A 21,128-nucleotide genomic window follows, 5' to 3' on the forward strand; every position below is an offset into this window, starting at 1 on the left:
AATTGCGTACAGCAAGTGGAGGACAGACTCAATAATGACAAATAGAAGCAAATATCCTCCATTTGGAATGATTGAGTTGAATGCACCGTCTTGAGTCCAGGATGGATCTATTATGTAATATATATATAATATACGTACAGTCTATTTATTACATATGTTATGTCTGGGATGTGTTATTTTCATTAGAAGCAAGTGCAGTATAAATATTCCATGAATTCCATGAGCAAGTGCAGATATATCTATCTATCTATGTATGTATATATATATATATATATATATATATATATATACTTACATACATACATACATACGTATAGCATCATGTCTTTGAGTACACACACATGTATGGATGTGCATGCTTATAGGAATGCATGTCAAATGGCTCTGAATTGATAATTGGATTTTGTGTCCACACTTTGTCCATCTGATTTTTAACCATGGGAAAGTGGGATGGATGCTGATGGGGCAAAATATCTTTATCCGGAAAAGACCTTGTTACCTTGCCACGGTCAGCGTCGGAGAGTGGCAGTCATGTTATGTGTGGTAAGAATAATAATTTCCTCGTAAAGGCCATTTGTTTGTTTGTTTCAATTGGAGTCTCTACCTAATTAAAGTGGGATGGATGCTGATGGGGCAAAATATCTTTATCCGGAAAAGACCTTGTTACCTTGCCACGGTCAGCGTCGGAGAATGGCAGTCATGTTATGTGTGGTAAGAATAATAATTTCCTCGTAAAGGCCATTTGTTTGTTTGTTTCAATTGGAGTGTCTACCTAATTAAAGTGTCAAGACACTATGTGTAACATACTGGCAAAGCATGCTTTCTTTTTAGAAAAGGCCCATTAATTGCTTTACTGCAAAAGTCTTATTTAAATCCCCTTGTTGCAGGGTGCCAGTTTATTATTCATCATTATTACTGCTGAGCTCGAGTAAGTTATCATCTTCTGTTTAATGTATGGTTGCTTCGAGGTCAATTTTAAGCTTATAAAGTTGCACATTCCAAATTAATTATTGCAGCAAGCTCTGTTTCCCATTGTACAGATTACAGAGGAGAGTGTGCTGTGCGTTCATTGTGTATTCATGTGACCACTGGGGTCACTTCAGGATAAATAACAACAATTAGGCCTCACACACACACGCGCACGCATGAATGATCAGCATCCTACACTTTCCGATTAGATCATTCCCCTTTTTAATACTATTCATGCCGCCCACATTCCCCTGCTGCCTTCTTTCTGCTGCTCTAAATGTGGCCTGCATGATTTAGGATTTGGAAAGTTTTAGTTTTATTTATTTATGTATTTATTTAGTTATTTAGTTAGTTAGTTTTTATTTTGCTTTTAGCTTTAGCTTTTTTCTGAACAGTAAAAGTCAAAGACGCACAAAGTCCTTGAATATTGACGCAACGACTTCTTGAGATACATATTTAATACAGACAATAAGATCATGCATCTCTGTCATTTCCGTCCCAGCTCGTGACGCCACACGAGGCATAATTGTGACAAATGACTGATGATGGCATTATGGAGCATGAATAACATATGCATTCATATTGATTTCATCTCCAGGAAGGCGGGCCCAAATTTCACTGTTGTCGTTTTCCTCCCGCCGTGTGCGGCCAAGTCGGTCATTTGTGTGGATGAATGAATACGTTTGTTATCACCGGCCTCAGTGAACACTTTATCATTGGCCTTCTCTTATCAAATAGTCACACAATGAACGGTCTTAACACTTTAAATGTAAATGTATACCTGACTCATTGACCTGTGAAATGAAAACATGTTCAAAGTGCTTACGTGACAAAGGAGTAGACAAACGAATGAATATATGAATCAACTAACAAAATACCTTTTGTTTTAAAGTTTATGCATCTGATTGTAAACAAAATGACCAGTGTATTTTGAAACATAGAATTTTGCCAGATGGTGGCACTGGTATTAAGACGCCAATTCAAAGGATTTCCCAGTAAACAAACGCTTTAACTGAGAAACATTCTAGTTCTATATGGTCATTACCGAAACAACAAATCATTCTGGTCAAGGATGAAAATTGTACGTGTTCCTATTATTCCAGTGAATTACCCAAGCAACTCAATCACATCTGTAATTGCTTCTGCTGCTGGCATGCGATCGGGTCCAATGATGACAAAATTCGTCATCATATGCACGCATTCGAGGCCAACTCTCCGGAGTTCAATGGCTTGCAAAAATTAATTGCCAGAAAATGTCCATTTTCACCGAATTGATCAGGAAATCGAGTCGGTTATTTGCAACAACGTTGGGCCGAAGCGAGAGATCCATACCGTAAAAGCTCAAGACCCAGAATGGCGGTTTCATTATCATCGTCATAGATTGTAATTTGCTCATATTGAACCCTGTTGCCTTGTTATTCGATCTCATTGGTGTGGGAAAACCTTTTTTTGCCCCTAACACCTCTCATGAAAACAATTTAATCTTTGCATGGGAAAGGGGCGATCTGGGGTCTTTTGGATCACTAACGGAACATCAGCTTTAAGAGTAAGCTGGAACAAAGGTTAATCTGTTAGACGAATGGCACAATAGGCCTGAAGATAACAAAAACAATAATTCCTCAAAACACAACAGAGACACTCAAGGATTTTGGCTTTAATCTTTTTTGCCGTTGACTAATGAGATGAGGCAGCGGTTGGTTAAAGAGATGTTGCAGCGCTTGTCTGATGGCGACTTATAAGTATGGCAGAGCCTAATCTTTAACCCCCACCACTACCAGTCCCGCTTGTCCTTAATCTTATCTCATCAGATTGGCTATTCTAATCTGCTTTATGAAGCTTATGAAAGTAATCTTTACGCACAGTGACAGTGGAGTGAGACAATATTAGCGTGTGACTCAGCGGATGGGCCGAGCCGAGGTGTGTTTCTTGGAAAGCTAGCCTAAAGATGCTAACGTCTTCTTCATTCTTGGAGTAAAACATAGACTTTGAATATGATTTTTATTTAAGATGTCGTTGCCTAATAGATGAGATGAGCGCCGTTCCCATGGTGATGACGCAGCAGGAATTTGTTGTTGCATCAGAAAGTTAATGGAGGCAACGATCTAAAGCAAACCACTTCTCACAGGTTTGTGCCTGCCATATTGGCTCACACTGCACAAGTACAGTAAATCACCCACCGCGTCAAGTCTAAACTACCGACTGCACTGTTCAGCGACAAAGAGCTACGACTTGACTGCTCACCCTGTCCCGCTTGTGTTTCAAACAGCTGCCAAACTGTCTGCATGGTTTGTATGATGGAGTGTACACGCTTTAACCCAAACCCAGGTGTGCTTCCATGGGCAACTAATTCAGACCACAAAATGCAAAATACAGATGTTGAAGTCACCTCAACCACACCAGTTATCATTTTTTTCATTATGATTGGGCCTGAATGGATGCCTAATCACCTTCCATGAAAACATTTCATCTCTTTCCCGAGATGGGCTTGTGCAACAAACAACCATCTGGCCTGTCAGGTTAGAGGTCACAGCCATTTGGATCAGAAGGTCACTGCCTTATTGCCTGTCTGCAACAATACATGCCTCACATTATTTGTTAGCAAGCTAGCAGTAATGGCCAGCAACATTCTTTTGCTTGACCTAAAAAACAAAATATATAAAAATCAAATTAAAACGTACAAGATCACAACATCTTAAATTCTCACAAAGCATCATCTTTGAACAAATTGAAACTGAATTCAATTAGCAGTAACATTTTCATTTTTATCCAACCAAACTTGAACCTAACCCTCTCTTGGTTCAAATAAGCACAGTAAATAAATACAATAGAATTTATTTAATTGAACTCTTTAAAATTGGGAAGTTCCTCTGAAGAAAGAAAATTGATGATGGTCCTTGTTGTGTTGTCATGTTAGACAGCTTTTGCCCTTTTCCCTAAATTACTAAACCTATAAAAACTCTAATGGCTTCATACTCTGTAGATCAGAGGTCCGATTTAAAAGCGTGTAAATCAGATTCATTCGTCCATTTAATTAACTTGTAAATGAATGCACCATGCTGTGTAAATTGGAGGAATGATAAATATTCATGTTGTTACAAAAGAAAAGGGCAAGGGCGCGTCACGTTCATATTGGGTTTTGTTGACGCCCCCCTCCCCCCAGTCCCACCTTATTGCTACTTTATAGGGTGCTGATTTGCATTTGTTATGATTTGCAGAATATGCAAAAAAGATATTGTCATAGCCCCTGCTTTGATTTCACACCACCCGCCTCCAGATCATTTTGGGCCTGTCTCGCAAACAGCAGGTCATACAAGGTGATTCTGACAGGAAGGAGCACACTAATTTTGATCACTGTAGATCAATCCGTTTTTTTCCCAATAATTTGTTTTAAATATTTGACTTCAAGTGTTTTGATAAATAATTGTTAAATATAATCTAAACAGTTTTAATCATTCCTGTTGTTACTTATGTGCGAGTGAACGGTCACATGCTTTGAGTGGTGACCCAACATGAACTGACAGTGAGGAGGGAACCAATGCTAATTCTAAAGAGAGATATCTGAGCACCACATCTATTTATATCAAATATGGCTTTGAGCACTTAAGGTGCACGGTTTCAAATGTTGCAAAGACAAGTGTGCAAAACACATGTGCCATGCATGAAAGACATCATATTTAGTCACTGGACACTTTATTATTTATTTATTATTATTTATTATTTATTAGTCTATGAGACTACTGAGTAAAATCTCAGTTTTCTTACTCCTATAGTGACATCAAGGTTAAACCGTGGTGGTATAATTGACCTGCACCGGGCATGATAATCGACCTTGCCTCTGAAAAGGAAAAGAAAAGGCACCATTTGGTGCTGAGCCAGCAAAGTGGATTGTGAAGAAAAATTAGAATATAATGGAGAGGGATGTGTGAGTACATTCATGGGGGCTGGGCTGCGTTTGAGGGGGGGTTGTAACATCTTGGTTGCATGCAATTACTGCAACAAAATGTTGTCACTAAAGCAGCATCGCTTGCATATATTCATGTCTCATGTTTCTTTTCTTCAGGAACGTCGCACCTTCACTCCATCTTCATCCTCATCCCAAACACGTCTCGGTACCCAGCTGGCTCCGGCACTTGTTCTGTGCGCACACTGCCAGCCTCTGACGCATGAATATTCCTGACATCATCTTCTTTTTTTTCTCCACAAACAACCATATTTGGAATATGCCTCCGTTTTACGGACAAACAGGTTGTGAAAAATTGGGAACACTTGCATAATCCAATAAAACCTGCATTTACAAAGACAATAAAGCAACCATTCGACCAAGCTTATTATTTGGAAGGCACAGTATGTTTATTTTTGTAATTGACGTTGGCAATGCAGAACTTCACAGCATCATACTGAGCCAAGTATTTCATCTTGCTAATTTAGACTAAAATAAATATAAAGATGATCAGATAGATAGATAGATAGATAGATAGATAGATAGATAGATAGATAGATAGATAGATAGATAGATAGATGCTTTTAAAAAGAAAAGTGTGAGGCTGCTTTGAAGTGATGAAAGAGATCTAATGACGTAAAAAGGAGGCTGCATCAACGCAGCCAAATGCTTTCTCTGCTATAAATAAATAAACGGATCCCTGACTTGGCTCAAACAGGTCGGAAGGGGGCAGAGTGACGGTAGTAAGGAGGCTTTCCTCCCCTCTTTTATTCACGCTCAATCCACCAATGAGCCCAATGAGCTGAGCGCGCACCGCCCACTGGCTGCGTGCGTATTTTTTCTTCTCCCCCTTCCACCCTCCTCCTCCTCCCCCATTGAGTGTGTAAATGGTCACATGTTGTTTCCCCTCCCCAGTCCGGACACCAGCACGATCAGAAGCAGCAGCAGACATGTGTTATTTATCGCTCAGCCGTGGGGGAAGCAAGAGGACGATCGAAGCGTAAAAACAAAAACTAACGTCGAGTGTCCTCCAATTCTTCTTCCTCCTCGTAAGTGTTTGAAGAGTAGAATGGCGAGTCCGCCGAACGATGCCGGACCCCAACGACCGGCTGCCGGCGTGAAGAAGTGCGGCTACCTGAGGAAGCACAAGCACGGCCACAAGCGATTCTTCGTACTCAGGGAGCCCGGCGAGGGCTGCCCTGCCCGGCTGGAGTACTACGAGAGCGAGAAGAAATGGAGGAACAAGTCTGCTGCCAAGCGGGTCATCCCGCTGGACTGCTGCCTGAACGTCAACAAGCGAGCGGACGCCAAACACAAATATCTCATCGCGCTCTACACCAAGGACGAGTACTTTGCCGTGGCCGCCGACAGCGAGAGCGAGCAGGAAGAATGGTACCGGGTGCTGACGGATTTGATCGCGGAGGGGAGAGTGTTCGACGGGTCGGCGTCCAACTCCGCGTCCTCGCTGGTGGGGTTCGACGAGACGAGCTACGGCGTGATCACGCCGGTTAGCGCTGCCTACAAGGAGGTATGGCAGGTCAACATGAAATCCAAAGGCTTGGGGCAGAGCAGGAATTTAACCGGAGTGTACAGACTCTGCTTATCCAGTCGGACTATCAGTTTTGTGAAACTCAACACGGAGGTGGCCGCGGTCATTTTGCAGCTGATGAACATCCGGAGGTGCGGCCACTCTGACAGCTTCTTCTTCATCGAGGTGGGTCGCTCTGCAGCCACCGGACCCGGCGAGCTTTGGATGCAGGCAGATGATTCTGTCGTGGCGCAGAACATCCACGAAACCATCCTGGAAGCTATGAAAGCAATGAAGGAGTTGTCTGAATTCCGCCCTCGCAGCAAAAGCCAGTCATCGGGTACCAACCCCATCTCCGTGCCCACGAGGCGGCACCTGAACCACCTCCCCCCCAGCCAGACCGGTCTACTCCGGCGGTCGCGCACTGACAGCATGGCCACAACCTCACCTGTGGGTAAATTCTCCTCTTGTCGGATACGCACGGCCAGTGAGGGCGACGGCACCATGACACGCCCTATTTCGGTGAACGGGAGCCCCCTCAGCCCGGGGGTCCGCCGCACCCTCCTGAGCAGGTCTCACACCATCACGGCACGCCCATGTCGGACGTTTGAATCCTCCTCCCTGCAACACAGTAAGTCCATGTCCATGCCGCTGTCTCATTCCCCGCCGATGACCGCCCCCAGTCTTGTGAGCCTGACCTCGTGTCCGGATAACAGCGCACCTCGTCCCTCCAGCTGTAGTGCCTCTTTTTCGGGCTCCCCGAGTGACGCCGGTTTCATATCGTGTGAGGAGTACGGCACGAGCCCCGCGGACGCACGCGACCTCCGGCTGCCTCTCACGTACGGGAGCAACACCCCAGAGTCTCTCAGAGCTGACACTCCTCCCTCCCGGGATGGCAGCAGGCTCGATGGCTACATGGTGATGGAACAGCCGAACCAGAATGGCTATCGGTGGTACTCGGAGTTGGACAAGGCTTATCGAAAGCGTACATACTCTCTGACCACCCCCCGGCAGCAGAGGTGTCTCCCTCAAGTGTCTTCGGCCTCCCTCGACGAGTACACGTTAATGAGGGCCACTTACACGAGTGGAAGCCAGTCTTCTCGCCGATGTCTCACAGCCTCTCCTAAAGGAACCTTTCCAGATGAGTACAGGGATGTCCGGACGGGACCAAACTGTCTCCAAGGCGACAGTGGTTACATGCCTATGATGCCAGGCGTGGCACCTCATACATCAGGTGCTAAGAACGACCCCTACATGCCGATGAGCCCCATGTGTGTCTCTGCTCCGAAGCAGATCATCAACCCCCGATCGCACCCCTCCTCTGCAGCAGGGCTGGGCCCGCATACTGTCTCCCCAGGCAGCGTTTCCCTCGAGGACAACGGCTACATGCGCATGTGGTGCGGAATCAAAATGTCAATGGAGAGCACTGACGGAAAGCTCACCAACGGAGAGTACCTGAACATGTCTCCCGGTGACCACACGCCTCGAGACCACCACATCCTTAGTTCTTCTGGAGGAGAGCAACAACACAGACAGCCTTATTCTTATAGCACGCTGCCACATTCACTTAAGGGCCAATTGCAGCGCAACGGCTCCACTGACACAGACCAATACGTGGTGATGTGTTTGCAGAAGCAGCGGATCGAAGAGGAGTCCAACTACTGCCCTGTGACTTTGGGAGACTCTGTGACACCGGGCACCCCTTCATCTGCCCCTTCTCCTCTCAGAGACAGTGGAGTTCTGGCGCACAGGAGTAGGGCGTGTCGTCCCACCCGCCTGGCTCTAGATTCTCTCAGAACCTTACCATGTATGAGTGAACACCCGCTCCCCTCTGAGCCACGCAGCCCAGGGGAATATATTAACATCGACTTCAGCAGTGCTTCCAGTGACGCGGTGGAATCCGCTGAAGCCTCAAAGTGTGCAGATGAGGGATCTATACCACTTTCGGACTATGTTAACGTGGACCTCGCCTCGCCCAAGACTGTGAGTTTGAACCGGGAGGAGGAGGAGGGCGAAGGCGTAGAGGGACAGGAAGAGGTGAGAGGCGTGGTGGATGAATATCCTCTCCAGCATCACACGAGTCCGGCGTGTCAGCCGACTGCAGTCAAAGACGACTACACCGAGATGACACTCGGTCCTCTCTGCGCCACCGACAATGCCCCTCTCCCGACCAGCCCGACCGCCTGTGTCCATAGACTGAGTCTTGACAGCAGCCTTGTGGCGGACGGAGTACCAGCGGTGCCCGTGGATTCTTTTCTCCTCAGTGGACCTTCGCTGAATGTCCCCCTTGCAGATCCACATCGGGGGGCCAAAGTAATTCGCGCTGACCCTCAGGGACGCCGGCGACACAGCTCCGAGACCTTCTCTTCTACTACCACTGTCACACCCGTGTGCCCATCCTTTGCCCACGACACCAAGCGCCACAGCTCGGCCTCGGTGGAGAACGTCTCCCATGGCGTGCGGGACTCGGAGGGACCCGATGAGGACTATGGCGGCAGCACCCCGATGTGCAGGGAGACGTCCGCCGGCTATCAGAATGGACTCAACTACATTGCCTTAAACTTGATGGAGGGTACTCTCGGTGGGTGCCGGTTAGGGGGATGTGATGGACTCTTGAGATTCAAGACTGCCTGTGGCTGCAAAGATGGTATGAATGGCTTCAACTCCAGCCCCTACGCCAGTTTGGGATTCAAGGAGACGACTGCTGCTGCTGTGAAAGGTGAGCGCCACTACTATATGTTGTACACACATTCATTCAGGAGGCTTTCATTCATGAAGGGAGTGGAGCAGGATCTGTCGTAGTGCTTCTGTGTACTCTGCGGATTGACTGGTGGTTGCTAAGCAGCGCTAGGCTCATTTTCATTCCCAAGTTGTGAAAAATTGTGAGAGCGCAGTATTCCTGCCTGCAGCCGGCCTCGTAGTCACTGGACTCTGCCGCGCTGACTCTTAGCTCAAAGCTGGTAATCAGAATGTATTTTTGTGCACCTAATCAAAAAGAATGTAGCGTGCTTTACGCCTTGATGCTCGACAACATACCAACCTACATTATGTAACAAAAACAGAGCAAAAGAACACTAGACGGCATATCATATCATCTGTGCTCACACACACGCCTGGCCTTTGTGCAGTTGTATAAGTCACCGCGACCGAGGAAAGTTGTACCAAACATTGCTGTGAGATGCAGGCGGCGATGTTTAGGTAGAATTAGTCACCCCCTCGTCACACCCATGACACAACGAGAAATTTCACAGGACAGTGATGTGAAGGGGAGCTGTTTGCTCAACCTTTCTTTTACGTTGGGCTGCACGGATACCACGTTGTGATGATACAACAACACCCGATCCAGAATGCCCCATTCTATTCCTAACACCATTAAAATTCATGCTTCGGGCTGTTTCTCTATTCTTATTGGCTGACTTGAGCTCATGAGACGTAGTTTTATACCACGTCAGTGTTTCATCTTTACTAGTGACGCATGTTACTACACCGGCTCATTTAAAGTAGTAACACCAGCAGAGATCCTTGTTTTTATGCCTGATTGTAAAGCCGGTTTATTGGTCCTCTATTTGGTCCTATTGTCTTTATACGGCTGACTACTACACCGTTGATGGGTTGTCTTTCCGGGAAAGAACAGTTGCCATCAAAATATCACCTTTCACCTTGTTCTCTACGCTGTTGCATCACTGGCTTTTCATGCAACTCTCAAAGGCAGGGATTATTTACACGGATAGGTGACCAAGCAGCGGCATTTCAGAAGTCACTGTTATCCGAAAAGACAATCACGGGGCAGGATGGTTGCGAAGTCTTGTTAATTGCTGTTTGTGCTTTCATGACAGAGATTGTTTCTTTGCTAGTAGGACTGAACAAGTTATCGTGTTTGGAATTGAAATCGTGATCGGAGATAATGCGATTTGTGATCTTCAAAGTTATGCGCTTTTATCCCTGACAGGTTACTAACCAATTGGCTACAAGCTGGTTAAAAAAGCGTCGCGTCCACATCACACTGACGCCCATCCTCCTGAGTTATTGCTTTCCCGGCTCCTCGTGAACGCTAGGCGCTAAGCTAACTTGCTCAGCTGTGAGCTTCGGGGTGCGGGTCCTCTCCTCTAAATAACTAATCCTCGCCTCCGTAATGACAAAAAAACTACACTTACAAGAAGAATCACTCAGCAAGCAACATACGAGCAACCAGAGAAAAGATTGGACATGCCAATGCTAACTGCTAAACTAATGTGAAACGCAGTCATGAAAGACCAAAATCGGGGCTTTTCCCAGAAGTCATGTTTGTAAAAAATTTGAATGTAAAGAAGCAGACATGATACATTCTGACTCATTTAACGGGAAATATTTACCTTTTGTTATTCCAATAACCATTCGGAAATATTTCCATCATGATATTTTCCACTTTTACACTCACCATTATTGTGAAGGGATTCAATTATTACCAGGATGGGAATGTCAGGAAAATAAATCGGACCTTGAATTAAAATTGGTGTACCTGTCAGAAAAATTGGTATTCGATCTTCTCCAAAAATGGTTGAAACTTATCGACTAGTCTGTCTTTTAGTCTCTGAGCCAGCTCTGACGCTTTTCGCGGTACTCCGTGCGAGTCATCGGGTTCCCCAGGAAAACAAGTGAGTCAGTTGTTTATCAATTGTCAGGTACCGGGTTTCAGGCCTGGAATGTGGGGCGGTGTGCAAAGGTTGCTGGGAGAGGTGAATGCTCACTTGTTTTTCTAACCTGGCAGCATGGAAGACTCTGAAGGGGGATGGGGGACTTTTTTTTTTCTGCAAACAACTTCACAAACATGGCTGTATGGCCGCATGTTTGGGTTGTATGAACATTTGCTATCTCCCGTTTCTTCTTCTTCTACTCCTTCCAAATGACTAAACGCATGCTTCTTAGCAATCAAGGGAGAGACGAGGCGTCGCCTTCCGCAAGCTATGCCACATTTTCTTGTTATCAACCTACTGAGCCCATAGTTTACATTCCCTTCAGTGCTGCAGTTTGAAACATTCGGAACTTAAATCCCATGTCCTCATTTGGGATTTGCAGTCACCCCGTGGGGCGGAGAGGGAAGGAGTGTGGGCTCACAGTGAGGAGGGGGTGAGAGGGAGGGAGGCAGTTGCTGTTCTAAAATTCAACACACATGTGAATGAATAAGAGGGGGGCTGCATTCTATATCCCTATATATGGACTTTTTTGTTTCTGTGTGCTGTGGATCACTTTTAATAGGCCAGGCAGTCGATTGGTTAGTAGTTTTGAAGCAGTAGTTCCACCGTTTAGCCTTCAAGGGCACACCTCCTGACCCTGCTGCAATGTCACTTTAGTGACCTTTGAACTACAGCGAAATGCATCAAGCCACATCATAGAAGCGTGTGGATTACTTTTTACCATATTTTTTCTGAGGCTGCCTTTCATCTATTTAGCCAACCCCCCCCCCCCCCCCCTTCACATACGCCCGACCCCCTCCCCCCACCCTCTGTTGTAACAGCCGTCTTGCATGGTTGCATTTAGGGGAGAATCTGACTCACTCCCTCCATGCCTTGCCGAATTTAGCAGCCCAACGCACACACCGTTCCACTTTCTGCGTCTTCCTGTCTGCATATGCGCAGCCGCCAGCAGATGGTCGAGAGGGTTGTGTGTGAGTGTGTTTTGTGTGTAGAGGTGTTTGTGTGTGTGTGGGGGGGGGTTGAGTCAGGAGTATTTGCACCTGCCCCGCCAAGCAGCACTCACTGGTTATCTGGCTCTTTTAGGAGGAGAGTGACAATACGCTAATGACCGGCCACCATCTGCCACAACAACAGGGAGAAGGTGGAAGTGGAGGAGTGTGGCGGAGGGGTGCAAGAGGGTGTGTTCAGAAGCCTTACACCAAACCCCTCCCCCTTTTTTTTTTTTTGCATCATCCCTCCCCCCCCGATTCTCCGCCTCGTCTCTCCAGGCATCGCTTTCTGTTTTGCAGAAATCATGTGACGCAACCTACGCCTACCCCCACAATCATCCTACAGCAAGCCCCCTCTTCTGTTGACACACACACACATGCTTTATTTGGCATCAGTGTTGTGTATTTTCTCTTGTTTTCCATACCTCTGTGGGCCAGTTTTGCTATGGCTTCTTGCACCAGAGTCCGCGGAGGATGTCCTAATGACTTGTTTAGCAACCAAAGCTTATCAAACTTGATTAAAGGTTGCTGTTGTAATCACGAGCTTCCAAAAACAAGAACAAACAGCTCTGGCATAGTTTTGATACCTCACTGATAATCACCCCGACTTCTTTGCATTTTAATGAGCAAGTTACAGAGGTACAAAGTGCACTTTTCCAAAGTCAGCCCAACAAGACTCTTTGATGACAACAGAGGAAAGGAACACTTTGTTTCTTGCCCTCACCTGTCCTGTACTCCCCGTCTCCCTCCCCCTGCAACTCTGCACAGTCACAGTGAGTGTGATACATAACTCTTGAGAGTACACTAGGGCAGGATGTTCCAGTCGCAGATAAAAACAAAGTCAACCTATCCCCAATTTAGCTTGGAGGTAAGAAGGCTTACGTTCACTTCAGGATTAAACATTGTTGAGCCGCTTGTTTTGTCTCGAGCTGCTGCGTGATGCGAGCGTGTCTCAGCAAACTCGGCCCCTTCATATGACCGTTTTATACTGAATGTAGAGCCAGGATAAACTTTTTTTTTTTCCCAATTTGTGTTTGTTAGTAAGCAACCATTGCCATGATGGACTGAAAAGAAAAGTAATTAATTACCCCCCCCCTTCAATATTATGTAGTTTTATTTGACAGAACAGGCACAGGTTCTTTAATCAAGTTGTGATCGCCTCGAGAAGAAAATAAAAATCAAATGCAATTATTGATCCAGTAACTTGAATAATTCGATTACAAGAAAAGGTTGAAGCAAAGTCTTTGCCTCAGAGCTTTGCAGGGATCATTCTTCCCCACACAGACTAATGTTACTGCAGTTGCGCATATCGCTCTGTGTAGATATAAGTTGGCGCAATGAGGGTGAGCCAAAGAATTTGTAAAAAACAATGTTAAAAGTTTGAGATCATTTTACACTTAACAAGTCGATTAAACGCAATTTGTACCACAAAAGCACGATTGCCAACACAAATAACGTATTAATGTTAGCTAATTTAATCGAGCCTAGCATCACAAGTAATAGCATATTGTATTGTCACCAAAAGTGGTCAAGGAAACACACAGCCACTTGTGCACTTTCGCTTCTCTGAACAAACAAACAGTAAGAAAACAGGCCCACAAGATGAGTTGTCGATGGCCTCAACTCACACCAAATACCTCCAGCCGACTCTCATTATTGACACCCACGTCACTCACCAGCCACTGTTTAAAGCCACACACACTAAAAGTGACTATAGTAGAATGGTGACCAAGTAAACGAACATATCACCGGCACCTTACGTGTGTGCTCAATATGCAAAATACAATTAATTGATAGAAAACGTACTTTATATGTCGCTATATGATGAAATCGCTGGATATAAAAATGGGGGTTTCCTCCCAAATGTGTGCAAGTCACTCAAGGGGATACTGTGATTGGAGGTCATGTCCACGCCACTAGCAAAGGTTGAGGTGAGCGAGCAGGGCTTGTTTTCGTGCTGTGCGTCGGACAGGCCCATGCCGTGGGAGGTCATAGGTCACGAGGCATTCGGTGTTTGTGTAGTAGAGCCCTGCGATAGATCAGGGAGGAGTCAGCCGGCGGGAGGCTGGAATGTAAACACAACATATCCCAGCCTGTTCATCTCTGAGGGAGAAGACTTGTCATCATTTCTGCTCTTTTCACTCTTGGAGTTGTTTACATGACACGTTGGAGCCAGGAATAGCAAACTGAAAACAGATTATTTTAAGACAAAATTATATTTTCTTAGCATAGTTCAATTTTTACTAACACTTTAAATACACCCATAGCAGGTGTGTAAGAATATTTGGTGGCTGGTTTCACAAACCCAAACCACAAAAAATTACTTCCAATAGGACCTATGAGGAACTGCTATTGCTACTTACTGGCTTGGCATTTATGTTACTTACGTATTCTCCGTGAGAACAGAGATTAATTTGGTACAACCTGAACTTTACGACTGTTGGCAAAAGTAGCGAATGGCTAACTTGCGACCTTGATCGAACCCTGACAACAACTCGACATTGGATCCCTTCGCAAATTCCTCAGTGGGACACGGCCTTAAGTTTGTCGTTTTTACCAGTCATGCTTGATGCCAATAGAAATCCCCCCCCACCACGTTTTTATGGGTTTGCTGTCTTATTTTTCACATTTATGGCCATTTACATGAGATACGCTCAGTGAGGGAGGCTGCAGTGGACATGTTTACGTCGGAAGAGACTCGGCCGCCAATAACACTCCCCAGTGTCCTAGCCCTGAATGGAGCTGGGCTAAGTTTAGCCTGCGAGCTAAATAAATAATGAACAGTCGGTGAGGGTGGGCGGTCGTCATGGTTGTGGGAGGAACTGAAAGAGGGCACCCCCACCGAAAAGCAGGACAGGGGTTGAGTAGCCATCGGGTTCATTCCTTGATAGACCTCGCTCCCTTTGTTTCAGTAACACCCCTTTTTCCACACACCCCTGTTGTCTGGTGTGTGGTCGCGTTGAGACATGACATTTATTTATTTGTTTCCTCTGCAGCGTGTTATTAATCCACGCTGTCAGTGATTCATTTTCCCGGCACATCTCAGTCATTCTCACCCAAGTGTTTGCCCCGACAGGCCACTGTCTGGACCAGCACATACACACACAGATTGTTACAGGCCGACGGTCCCATGACCTCACTGCATTCCCGGTCCTCTCAGTCAGGTTGATTCTGTTACTGTGGTTTTTCCACCTCTCCCCAAACTCTTTCTTCTTGATTCTCTCTTTTCTTGCCCTCTAATGAACCCAAACAACCATGAGGAACCATTAGAGGAGCCAAATTAAATGTCTGTTTTCCCCAAAATGAGTCATCCACTGAACAAAAAAAAAAAAACCCTGACATGATTCTAAGATTTTTCTTTTTAGTCAAAAACAGGAGAACAAAGTGTGTGTGTTTTTAGTAGGGAGTGTTGTGGGGAGGGGGGGGGTCAGCTTGGCCTGAATGAAAGGTTTGTTTTAGAGAATGAACGATCACATCGAGCTTTGTGAAAACAGCTCTTGTTCACCTCCGGGGGAGGGGACGAGAGAGAGGGGAGAGGAGACGGCGAGCGGGGGACAAAAATGTGGCCTGCCGGCCCAGCCGTGTGTATTTGTGCGTGTGTGTTGTCGGCCGACATTTCCGCTGCCGTTTGATAGCTGCATGCAAATGAAAGCTCCCAAGCAAGTGTGTGGGGGTCAGAGTTCAGCAGTGTTTTCCACTGGGACAGAAAGCGACACTGTGGCGACTGCATGAATGAGAATAAATAAGAATATGTCACTGTGGTGTGTGTGGGAGTGACATTTGCATGTTTTATTTGGAGTGTGTGTATTCAGTCTGGAATACCGGTGTTGTGTGTACGACGCTGTTTTAAAGGCACTGACTGAGGAGCACACACTTTGTTACCAAGTAAGGAATAAGTGATCTTCAAAGTGGGGGAATCCATTTGACCACACACACACACACACACACACACTCACACACACACACACACACAACTGTCAATATGGATTTATTAAAAAAAAAACTTTTATTTTCTCCCAAAATGTAATTTTAGTCAACCTCTTTTTTTTCCCCTTTGAAAGACTACAGCTTTTGTAAGATTTGGACTTTTTTGCCCAAATACAACATCAACAACAGTTCTATTCATTTTAGTTTTGTAATATTCCAACCTTTTCTTTGGAAAAAAAATCTGAGTTCATTGTCATCATTGTCATCATATGTTTTCCCTTCTCTCTTTCAGAATGAAGGCCACTGGCTCAGCCCCTCTCCCCCTTTCCTCTTCTCCTGGCCGTCAGGTCGGTCCGCCGCCTCCATGTGATGACGTCGCCTCGGCAACAGCTGGACCGCGGGCTGCCACCCACATGTCCTTTGACCCTCGCCGCCATCTCTGCGAGGTCACGGAGGCGACAGTCACCACGGCAACACGGACACTTGACCTTTGGCCCCAAATCTTCCCTTGGCACCAAAACGATGAGGCGCCATCCATTGATGCTGCTGGACTAGATGACTTAAAGAAACAAACTGTCGTACCAACTATTAACTCTTGATAACCATTTTATTTATCTGCGAAATGACTACACAAGTTATTATATCGTGTTGGATATATATTATTTTGGTTACCGATAATAACAGAGTTTGAACTGGTGGTCTGACCTGAGAAGACACCAAACTTGGAGATCACATGCACACACATGCAGAAAAAAATGCATACTAAATATTTATTTATTTAACGCGGATGTATGCATTTGGCAAAACCTTTTCCAAATGTGTGAATTTCTATAAAGGTGGCATTTAGGTACATATTTAAAAAAAAAAAAAGTTTGCTTAAGAAAAACCTACCTCAACAAAACAAACAAAAACAGGTTGGTTAAACCCCCCCCTTAGTTGATATGAAGATATATGAAATATTTATTTTTTAAAACTTTTTTTTTTAAGAAAATCACCAATCCAAAGCCTTACTCTCGCCCCTGATGGGCTGTTTCGTCTGGACCTAGCAACCCTCCACAACTGAACCGATCCGCAAAGAATGAGCCACTCTGAGATTTCCACGGTACATTTAAGACAAGATGATGTATGAAAGATGTCTATATTTATTCACCCGGCGGGGGGCGGGATGGAAGGATTTTCTATCCTTGCGTTCCTGGAGAGCGATGATGTCACGCTCAAACACCGCTGCACCACCCAGGTACATCTGTGGCCTGTCTGAGCCAAAGTCACAACACTTTGGACCTGTTCACCTGTAGTCCCCTGCATACCCGCCCGCGCCGCCTGCAGGAAGTTGTGACAAAATGGAATGTTTGAAGTTGTCTTAACTAGGGATGGGCAGAGTGATAGAATTTGGTTGATTGTCGGGAAGTGATCAATAATTAAAGTCGAAATTGACTACAACCAGCAGAGGTGCAGTTAGTGGTTTAAAGAAGACGTCAGCATTGTTCTGTTCTTTAAGATACTGCAACAGGAGTTCAGAACATCCAGAGAGAGGTTATCATCTCACTTAAGTAGAAATTCATGCAAAAAATGAAAAATCATAGGGCTACAAGTAAAAAGTTGCAGTCCGAAAGTACTGCAGTTGGCTTTAAATATGAATGATTTTCAGGTGTATTTTTCCCGCAAATATGTTTTTTTGTAGAAAATTCCATCTATTTTTTTTTGTATATAATTAGTTTTCTACCATTACAGTTTTACTCATAGAATTGAACTTTTTATCAAAAAATTATCAAATGCGACTCCATTGTTTTTTTTGTCGTTTGACCATTAAATTTTTTTCTCAATATAATCTATTATATTCCCGTAAGAACAATTAAACTTTATTCCCATAAAATTACAGCTTTAGGAGTTTTATAGAAACTATTTCTTTTTAAAATTTTGAATTTTAGAATCAATTCACAATTTATAATTCTGCAACTTTATTCTGGCTATTTCTGATCACATTTGCACTGAATTCTTAAAACTACAACTTGTGCTATTTTTTTCCCACCACACTTTTACAGAGGAGTCGTTGAACAATTAATCAATTAATTGATTGCTCATTTTCCCAACCGTCAATCAATAAAAAGTCATCAAATGCCCATCCCTGATCTTAACTGAACAGTGCACACAGACCCACTCACCTGTTGCCTCACTGCAGCGCCGAGCCACGTGGTCGGTTTTGTCGCATTATGGGACGCTGACGCAGCAAAAGCATGGTCTTGCACTTACAAACTTGTCTAGATTGTAACACAAGACGCATTGAATGTAGTACACGCTGCGTTCCAAGGCTGGGAACGCACAATCCCAATGAACAACCACAACAATGAAAAGCCAACGAAAACATCGACCGACACAACACACACCAGGATGAGCATTGTTGCTGTTTATCTGGATCCACTGGTACTTCAAGACTGTAAATAGTGTGACGTTATGACAACAACAAAACTTTAAGTTAAATAACTTATGCTGTTTTTACTGTACATAGTTTGTGTTGGCGTGATACAACAGAAGCACTGATTAAGTTATACGCTAACCACTTCTGGTTTGGCTTTGATTCCCCCCACCCCTTCCTTTTTTTGTGTTTTCAAATAATTTGATAACCCTGATGGGAGTATTGTGAAAGCCGATGCCACCATTTTTTTAATGCTGTAACTGCAAATTTTACAAGAAATTCATACTTGACCTAATTCATTCTTGATACTTGGGTACAAATGGCATATGCAATATTTACACGATTCAAATCTAGTTTACTTACCAAGGTGTACCAAATGTACAAATATTGTCTATTTGTTTATGAAACTCTAAATAATGATTTTTTTGATTGTTGCGGTTTGTACGTGTTTTTTTCTTTTTCTTCAAATTTGAAATTTGCTAATCGAGCCCATTTGGTGTTTGAGCAGTGTTTTGCATATGGGTCGTGTATCTTGATGAAAGCATCTAAAAATGACTGTTGGGGGTGCCCGGCTGATTTGCTGTGTTTTCCCCCGCCCACCCCACTGTAAATAATTCACTTCTTGCTTATTATTGTGATGCGACTAAGAGATGATAATTTAAACTTACGTCTTTGCTTTAGATTGTATTGGTTCTTTTTAGACACATGGAATAAATATTGATATTATTTAAGATGCCTGCTTATGCTCTGTTTATTGTTCTATTTTGTCTCTGACAAATAAATACATTACTTTGTTTATCATTGAAATAATTTCTACGTTTCCTTGTATCATTGTTTCTCATTTTATCAAGACATTTTGGAAAATGTTATGCTTCCAATGTTAAAATATAAATAAAAAAATTAATAGAAATGGTCTTATTGTCTAACACAGTGTTTCCCAACCTTTTTTCATTCACGGCACACCTTTTCATCGGAAAAAAGTCTCGAGGCACACCACCAACAGAAATCTGTTAAGGGTTACACCAGCTTCTACATTAAAATCAGTTATATTACAACAAAAGACGTAAAGTTCTATTCCTATATATGTATGGAGAGTCGAATAATTGAATAAAAATAAATACTAAATATTCTTTAAATTGTATTTCTTTTGTAAATGAAAGTGACAGTTTTTGAAAATGGCGGTGTACCTAATGGAGTGTCCGTGTGGTTCCCTCGTTAAGTACACCTGCGTGAAAAGTTTTAGCTCCTGTAGAACGTGAAAATGACCAAAACTTTTCACGCAGGTGCACTTAACGAGGGACTCTTGGAAAACATGTTGGAATGCGGCCCCGAAGACTAGAGCTTGACACCTGTGACCTTTGACCATGATATTTCCCTAATAAAGTGGCCTGTTATTAGGTACACTTGAAAAAATGGCGGTGTACCTAATGGAGTGTCCGTGTGATTCCCTCGTTAAGTGCACCTGCGTGAAAAGTTTTAGCTCCTGTAGAACGTGAAAATGACCAAAACTTTTCACGCAGGTGCACTTAACGAGGGACTCTTGGAAAACATGTTGGAATGCGGCCCCGAAGACTAGAGCTTGACACCTGTGACCTTTGACCATGATATTTCCCTAATAAAGTGGCCTGTTATTAGGTACACTTGAAAAAATGGCGGTGTACCTAATGGAGTGTCCGTGTGATTCCCTCGTTAAGTGCACCTGCGTGAAAAGTTTTAGCTCCTGTAGAACGTGAAAATGACCAAAACTTTTCACGCAGGTGCACTTAACGAGGGACTCTTGGAAAACATGTTGGAATGCGGCCCCGAAGACTAGAGCTTGACACCTGTGACCTTTGACCATGATATTTCCCTAATAAAGTGGCCTGTTATTAGGTACACTTGAAAAAATGGCGGTGTACCTAATGGAGTGTCCGTGTGATTCCCTCGTTAAGTGCACCTGCGTGAAAAGTTTTAGCTCCTGCAGAACGTGAAAATGCCCAAAACTTTTCACGCAGGTGCACTTAACGAGGGGATCTTGGAAAACATGTTGGAATGCGGCCCCGAAGACTAGAGCTTGACACCTGTGACCTTTGACCATGATATTTCCCTAATAAAGTGGCCTGTTATTAGGTACACTTGAAAAAATGGCGGTGTACCTAATGGAGTGTCCGTGTGATTCCCTCGTTAAGTGCACCTGCGTGAAAAGTTTTAGCTCCTGTAGAACGTGAAAATGACCAAAACTTTTCACGCAGGTGCACTTAACGAGGGACTCTTGGAAAACATGTTGGAATGCGGCCCCGAAGACTAGAGCTTGACACCTGACCTTTGACCATGATATTTCCCTAATAAAGTGGCCTGTTATGAGGTACACTTGAAAATGGCGGTGTACCTAATGGAGTGTCCGTGAGATTCCCTCGTTAAGTGCACCTGCGGGAAAAGTTTTAGCTCCTGCAGAACGTGAAAATGCCCAAAACCTTTCACGCAGGTGCACTTAACGAGGGGATCTTGGAAAACATGTTGGAATGCGGCCCCGAAGACTAGAGCTTGACACCTGTGACCTTTGACAATGGCGGTGTACCTAATGGAGTGTCCGAGTGATGTCACAGATCAAACAGCCAATCAGAAAGTGGGGGTGAGGGCGGGCGTGGGGCTGCCAGGTCGAAATAGCCGACTGGTTGGTGATACGGGCTCTCGCTCGGAAAGAACTTAG

General features: G+C 44.4%; 1 protein-coding gene and 1 long non-coding RNA gene across 2 annotated transcripts; both read left to right on the forward strand.

Annotated features, from left to right (window-relative positions):
• The first annotated feature begins 2,917 nt into the window (after positions 1 to 2,917).
• LOC119115561 lies at positions 2,918 to 5,283 on the forward strand. The gene is made up of 3 exons (XR_005096164.1): positions 2,918 to 3,094; positions 4,185 to 4,283; positions 5,030 to 5,283. It is a non-coding gene; the product is annotated as an uncharacterized LOC119115561 (long non-coding RNA).
• A 439-nt stretch (positions 5,284 to 5,722) lies between these two features.
• irs2b (insulin receptor substrate 2b) lies at positions 5,723 to 17,258 on the forward strand. The gene is made up of 2 exons (XM_037240109.1): positions 5,723 to 9,156; positions 16,319 to 17,258. Exons 1-2 carry the CDS (start codon positions 5,805 to 5,807, stop codon positions 16,321 to 16,323), a joined length of 3,357 nt encoding a protein of 1,118 aa, XP_037096004.1. The 5' UTR covers positions 5,723 to 5,804; the 3' UTR covers positions 16,324 to 17,258.
• Positions 17,259 to 21,128: the final 3,870 nt, after the last annotated feature.

The sequence above is a fragment of the Syngnathus acus genome, chromosome 21 (assembly GCF_901709675.1).
Source record: "Syngnathus acus chromosome 21, fSynAcu1.2, whole genome shotgun sequence".
NCBI classification, from domain to species: Eukaryota; Metazoa; Chordata; class Actinopteri; order Syngnathiformes; family Syngnathidae; genus Syngnathus; species Syngnathus acus.